The sequence below is a fragment of the Rhinopithecus bieti genome, unplaced genomic scaffold (assembly GCF_001698545.2).
Source record: "Rhinopithecus bieti isolate Rb0 unplaced genomic scaffold, ASM169854v2 scaffold_47418, whole genome shotgun sequence".
Lineage (NCBI taxonomy): Eukaryota > Metazoa > Chordata > Mammalia > Primates > Cercopithecidae > Rhinopithecus > Rhinopithecus bieti.
The window spans coordinates 2,238,927-2,245,846 of record NW_016819951.1 but is presented as its reverse complement, the minus strand read 5'-3'; the positions used below and the strand labels follow the sequence as shown (position 1 = coordinate 2,245,846).

The following is a 6,920-nucleotide window of genomic DNA, read 5'->3' as shown; positions in this document are numbered from 1 at the left end:
CGATAGACCACAGTATTAGGGGTATTTTGACTGCAGCAATGAGTTTGCTGCTGTTTTGAGAGAGAGGTGGTGCTTTATGCATCACGTGTTCCACGGGTTGGACACAGTGTTCATACGTGATCCTGCCTTTTAGGCAAGCCCAAGCAAGTGTTTCTCCTTATAATACCAACTTAATACAGAGCTTATTAAATATTTGAGACAAAGGGCCAAGAGAAATGTGAGGCCCAAATTTCCCTTTGTAATTACTGCTGGCAAGGTGCAAGCTTTTAGCACGTGAACTGTTTTCCTGGAAAGCACACACATGAAAACTGGAGTATTCCTTACGGGGAAATCGACCTCTATTGGTAGCCATAGCTTCCCCTTCGCTAAGAACTGCTGTAAGCACGGAATCGCTATCAATAGAAACCCTTCCGCGTTCCTCGGTAACTAAGGGCAACCCTGCGCCCCCGGATGTGACGTCAACGTTCTTCTGTTCTTCCGCCTGTCGACCGGACTCTAGGCTCCCAGGTTTGTTTGCTGTGTACGTGGAAGAAGCAGGCGCATGCGCACACGGGCCCCTTCGTCTCAGCTGTGCGGAACGGCGGAGGTTAACATCCCGGGCTCGCGGGAGGCTCTCGGGGTCATGGCCACACGCTGACAGAACTAGCCGAGTGGGAAAGGGAGCCAAGCCGTTCCTCTGCACCCTTCCGCAGGCCTGAGACCTTCCCGCTTGGTGCTGCCGCCGCCACTGCCGGCTGAGGAGGGGCGATGAGTTGGTTCAACGCCTCCCAGCTCTCCAGCTTCGCTAAGCAGGCCCTGTCCCAGGCCCAGAAGTCCATCGACAGGGTTCTGGACATCCAGGAAGAGGAGCCGAGCATCTGGGCCGAGACCATTCCGTATGGAGAGCCGGGTAAGAGAGAGAGGAGCGGGGTTCCCGGCTCTCGGAGGCTGCTGTTCTCCTGATGCAGACAGGCTAAGTGGTGTAGAGAGGGGTCCTTCCTTGCTGAGAGAGTTCTCTGAAAGCAATTTCTCCCCGGCCCATTCCCTAATGCTGCTTCAGCCTCCAAGTCGGTCTTTGCCGTTTTCCTGAGGGAAAACCCAGCCCCAGGTTCCCCCTTGTCTTTGGTCGTGGGCGCGAGGCTTGTGGACTTCGATGACAGGGGACTTGGTTGGTTGGTCTTGCCCTCAAGCCCTCCCTCGACGCAACTTCCAAGCACAACCTTCCCGAACCTGAATCTCGAATTGCCTCTCGTCTCCGGCACTGTTGGGATCCAAGGTCTCAAGTACCTAAATCATCAGGGAAGGGAAGAACCATCGCTAACATTCAGTGAACATTTCGCGCTTGGTAGCGCGTAATGTGGTTTTATGTTGTTGAGACGGAGTCTCACTCTGTCGCCCAGGCTGGAGTGCAGTGGCGCGATCTCGGTTCACTGCAACCTCCGCCTCCCAGGTTCCAGCGATTCGCCTGCCTCAGCCTCCCTAGTAGCTGGGATTACAGGCGCCCACCACCATGCCCGGCTAGTTTTTGTATTTTTAGTAGGGACGGGGTTTCACTATGTTGGCCAGGCTAGTCGAACTCCTGACTTAAGGCGATCCACCCGCCTTGGCCTCCCAAAGGGCTGGTATTACAGGCGTAAACCTGTAATGTGCTTTTTTATGGCCTTCTCATCTTCAGAACAACTCCCAGAGTGAGCTTGATTTGTATCTGTGTTTTACATAAGAGGAAAATGAGGCCCAGAATGGCCAAGTAACTTGCTCTAGGTCACACGGCGAATGAGGATTAGAATGTGCTGGAGGTATTGCCCAAGGAATGTGTGATCCAAGATTTTTGGATTGTATCACATTTTATTTCTGAATAGCCAAATCTCTCTTTGCAGTTTCATTGAGTTTAATCTTTCAGGGATCTTCATTCAGTTGCTTTTGACTCTTAAGTCTAAGGAACAGTTAGCATTTGATGTGTGGGGTAAAGATTTGCAGGTGTGGGGGATGTGAACCTTTGTGTGAAAAAGGATAAGAGATGTGCTTGACTACTCCTTTCTGGTTTCTGTTCTTAATTTTACATCAGTGAAAAGTCAGGACCTAAATTTGAGGTACCTCATTTTAAGGTATTTTGGTCCATGTGTGTATGTCATGATCCTCTTTACTTTTTACAGGATGCCATATAACCTTGCTGGAGTAACTGTTTTTTTTTTTCATATGTGCCCCAGTTAATTAGAATTACTAAACTTTAGATAAGAAAGAATATAGGTTTTATATGTAAGGATATTTGTTTTCTGAAAATGACCATAGTCTTCAGAATGGTATAATTTCGATGGATGCCAGATAACCCTGGGATTATATAAAGTATTCTCCAAGAGGCAACATTAATTCCTGTCATCCTTTGAATGTGTTTAAATTAATCAGACATAATCTTGGTTGTTCATTTGCATCTTTAATTTTGATTTTCTCTAGTTTGGATGTATAATGCAAATGGATGTGTAGAAGTATGCCTCCAAACTGAAGTTTTCTACTTACTTTTCATCCTAACTGAAGTCATATATATATTTACATATATATATTTGGTTTTCTTCTTGAGACAGAGTCTGGCTCTGTCTTCCAGGCTGGAGTGCAGTGCTGTCATCTCTGTTCACTGCACACTCTGTCTCCTGGGCTCAAGTGATTCTCCTGCCTCAGCCTCCTGAGTAGCTGGGATTACAGGTTTGCGCCACCACACCTGGCTAATTTTTGTAATTTTAGTAGAGACAGGGTTTTACCATGTTGACCAGGTTGGTCTTCAACTCCTGACCTCAGGTGGCCTGCCCGCCTCGGCCTCCCAAAGTGCTGAGATTACAAGCATGAGCCACTGTGCCTGGCCTGAAGTCACATTAAAGGATAGATTCTACTATAAGACTTGATAGTTTTTAGAAGCTTTTAGTTACTTGTGCTCTCTCCACCAACCTCTAATTGTGAATATTTTGTTCAGCCACATTTTAATTTGGAAAACATTTTAAAGAAATGCTTTAAATATTTTAATGAATATACCATTTTAAGATACTGATTATGCCATTTTAAAATCAGGATTTTAGTAGTAGCTATTTGTATGACTGATATGATAATTATCTTTTCCCCAAGAAAATAGTCATTTTCTTTGCAGTATTTTTTTAAAACCCTAGTGTCAACTACCTAGATCTATGTCAAAGAGCAATAGTTCTTAAAAACACATTTCTGAAATTCATAATGACCTTGTAATTTCTGACATAATTTAGAATTTGAGAACAAAACCTCCTCTTAGAGTGGGCTTGGAGAGTGGAATTTAGAGAATCAGCCTGTGATTAAGTGGATGAAAATGAATTTATTCTCTAAAACTTATCATTCCCATCAGTTTAATTTGATCTTCACAAAAGAACATTTCTCACATTTGTTGTTTTGTTTGTTTTCGAGACAGGTTCTCGATCTGTCACCCAGGCTGGAGTGCAGTGGTTCGATCATGGCTCACTGCAGCTTCTTCCTCCTGGGCTCAGATGATCCTCCCATTTCAGCCTCCTGAGTAGCTGGGACCACATATGTGGGCCACTAGGCCCACCTAATTTTTAAATTTTTTTTTTGTAGGGACAGGGGTCTCACTACGTCACCTAGGCTTGTCTTGAACTCCTGGGCTCAAATGATTCTTCTAGTGTTGGGATTATAGGTATGAACCTCCATACCCATTGAGTTCAGTTTTTGAGTGTTGCCCTTTGTCTACCTCTTAACTATATTACTGATATTACAAGTAAAAATTAATATGAAACTGAATAGGTAGGGTAATTTTTCTGTGACTGCACATGGCCCTACATATTCAGTCAGTTTCATATTAGTTTATTTCATATTGATAAGTAAAGCCTGTTATTATGAAATCAATCATAGGTATCTTGGACTTTCTGTGGGTTATAAAACATATACTGTTACTTCCTTAATTTGTTGTAGGGAGGAATAACATACTTGCATCTGGTAGTCCAGGCCAGACCCAGTCTTTTGTCTGTGCTCCTCCTTCCTCTCAGGTGGACCCACACCAGTTTTCTTCTTTAAGTCCCAGTATTAACTTGGAAACTACTTAATGATCTAGTAAGCAAGGAGTTTAGCAGGTGCAAATTATAGGTATTTCATAGGGTATTTTTTTCTAAATTTATATTTATGCTGATTTATAATGATGAGTGAAATATTAATGTAACATATATGTGTTCTTTTTTTTTTAATATTTACTTTTTTGTCAAAGGAATAAGTTCGCCTGTCAGTGGAGGATGGGATACTTCAACCTGGGGGTTGAAATCAAACACTGAACCTCAGAGTCCACCAATAGCCTCTCCTAAAGCAATCACAAAGCCAGTTCGGAGGACTGTGGTCGATGAATCTGAAAATTTCTTCAGTGCCTTTCTCTCACCAACTGATGTCCAGACCATTCAGAAGAGTCCAGTGGTATCAAAACCTCCAGCAAAATCACAACGACCAGAAGAAGAAGTGAAAAGCAGCTTACATGAATCCTTGCACATTGGACAGTCAAGAACTCCTGAAACAACTGAGTCACAAGTAAAAGACTCTTTGTGTGTTTCAGGGGAAACTCTGGCAGCAGGTACTTCATCACCTAAAACTGAAGGCAAGCATGAAGAAACTGTTAATAAAGAATCGGACATGAAGGTGCCAACTGTAAGTTTGAAAGTATCTGAAAGTGTAATTGATGCGAAAACAACTACGGAAAGTATATCTAATATGTCTACACAGTCTCTCACAGCAGAAACAAAGGACATGGCTTTGGAACCTAAGGAACAAAAACATGAAGACAGGCAGAGCAATACACCTTCTCCTCCTGTTAGTACCTTTTCATCAGGTACTTCTACCACCAGTGATATTGAAGTTTTAGATCATGAAAGTGTAATAAGTGAGAGCTCAGCAAGCTCGAGACAAGAGACTACAGATTCAAAATCAAGTCTTCACTTGATGCAGACATCTTTTCAGCTTCTCTCTGCATCTGCTTGTCCTGAATATAATCGTTTAGATGATTTCCAAAAACTCACTGAGAGTTGCTGTTCATCTGACGCTTTTGAAAGAATAGATTCATTTAGTGTACAGTCATTAGATAGCCGGAGTGTAAGTGAAATCAATTCAGATGATGAATTGTCAGGCAAGGGATATGCTTTAGTGCCTATTACAGTTAATTCTTCAACTCCAAAGTCTAAAACAGTTGAGTCTGCTGAAGGAAAATCTGAAGAAGTAAATGAAACATTAGTTTTACCCACTGAGGAAGCAGAAATGGAAGAAAGTGGACGAAGTGCAACTCCTGTTAACTGTGAACAGCCTGATATCTTGGTTTCTTCTACACCAATAAATGAAGGACACACTGTGTTAGACAGGGTGGCTGAGCAGTGTGAACCTGCTGAAAGTCAGCCAGAAGCACTTTCTGAGAAGGAAGATGTTTGCAAGGTAACTCCAGTAGGTGGAAGGGATTTTTAGATGTGCTTTTCAGAGATTAAATCATTTGTTTTAAAATATATTTTCATTGATGCATGATAATTCGTACAGATTTAAAAACACAGGCTTTTGCCATTTCAGTGTAGCATTAAGGACCTTGAAGTTCAACAATTCTTAATATAATTTGAAATTTCTCCAAGGCAATTATGGTAGAATAAGTTGATACTTCAATATAGTTAAGCATGAAAATTTTCATCTTACATCTTTTTTGTTGAGTCCTTATCACTTTAAAATTCTGTTATGCTCATTAGTATGTCAATTTGCAAAGGAATATTTTCTTACATTAACATGTATCTTCACCTCCTTTGCAGATGGATGTGCCAAAAAAAACCTAAATGTTATGGTTTTTCTTCTATCAGAATTTGTTTTGCATGTTTACATTATTTGTAGCAAATATTAAATGATAATTTAAGGTTTTTATTATTGGTGCTTTTCTGTTGTTAGTATTTTCATTCATATATAAGGAGTATATATCCTTATATTGCTTCAGTTTGTTTTCTGTTTATGTTATTTTTGAGATCTGTTGATAGCTATATTTCACATGAACAAGAAAGAGAAATGTCTAAGGAACAAAAGCATTGCTTAGGAGTGACAAATTGCTTCTACCTAATACATGTGAAAAGAAAGTGATATACATTCTTTAACTAACATTAAGTCCTAGTTTTGGTTTTTACTGTGATTTTTAGATATAGAAATTGAGTTGGATCTGGCATCTTTAATAGACTTCTGAGATGTAGGATGTCTTGAAGAAATGTCCTGTAAGTGCCATGTATTGAATTACTTAATTTTTTTTTAAAGTGCCAGATTCTGTTATTCAGGTTAAATATTCACAAACAAAAATGCTGTGCAATAATATTTCAATTAGTAATAGCTATATACTGTAAGATATATAATAGGAGTTTGAATTCTTAGAAACCAGCACTAATTGCTATCAGATATTTTTGAATTTCAGTGTGTTTAAGAAGGTAAGTGATTTCTAAGTTCATCTAAACCAAACTCAGGTAAGACTTTGTTTTTTTAAGTCCAAAAGGAACCATTCCTACTCTTTTATACTTAAGTTTATCACTGTTTGAGCAGGACCTAAGGAATGAGACATTCTAAGCATTACTTTTTGTTTAGCTTTATACTGATACATTATGGAGATTTAAAAATTCTTATGGGTTTTCTAAAATTACTTTTAGTATGGATGGATGGATGGATGAATGAGACAGGGTCTCTCTCTATTGCCCAGGCTGGTGTGTAGTGCTGCGACCACGGTTCCCAGGGTTTCTCTCTGTTGTTCAGGCTGGTGTGCAGTGGTGCGATCACAGCTCATGGCAGCCTCGACCTCCTGGGCTCAAGCAGTCCTCCCACCTGATCCAATCTAGTAGCTGGGACCACGGGCTCACACCACGCCGGTCTATTTTTTTGATTTTTAGTAGAGATGAGGTCTCACTGTGCTGCCAGGCTGGTCTTGAACT

General features: G+C 41.0%; 1 protein-coding gene across 1 annotated transcript in view; it reads left to right on the top strand.

Annotated features, from left to right (window-relative positions):
• Window positions 1-434: 434 nt before the first annotated feature.
• The window catches only part of TMF1 (TATA element modulatory factor 1), a 30,168-nt gene continuing 23,682 nt past the window's right edge, over window positions 435-6,920 (top strand). Inside the window, exons 1-2 of the mRNA XM_017859399.1 lie at window positions 435-889; window positions 4,211-5,412. Coding sequence (XP_017714888.1) covers window positions 748-889; window positions 4,211-5,412 — 1,344 coding nt within the window. The 5' untranslated portion in view covers window positions 435-747. The remainder of the gene's footprint in view (window positions 890-4,210; window positions 5,413-6,920) is intronic.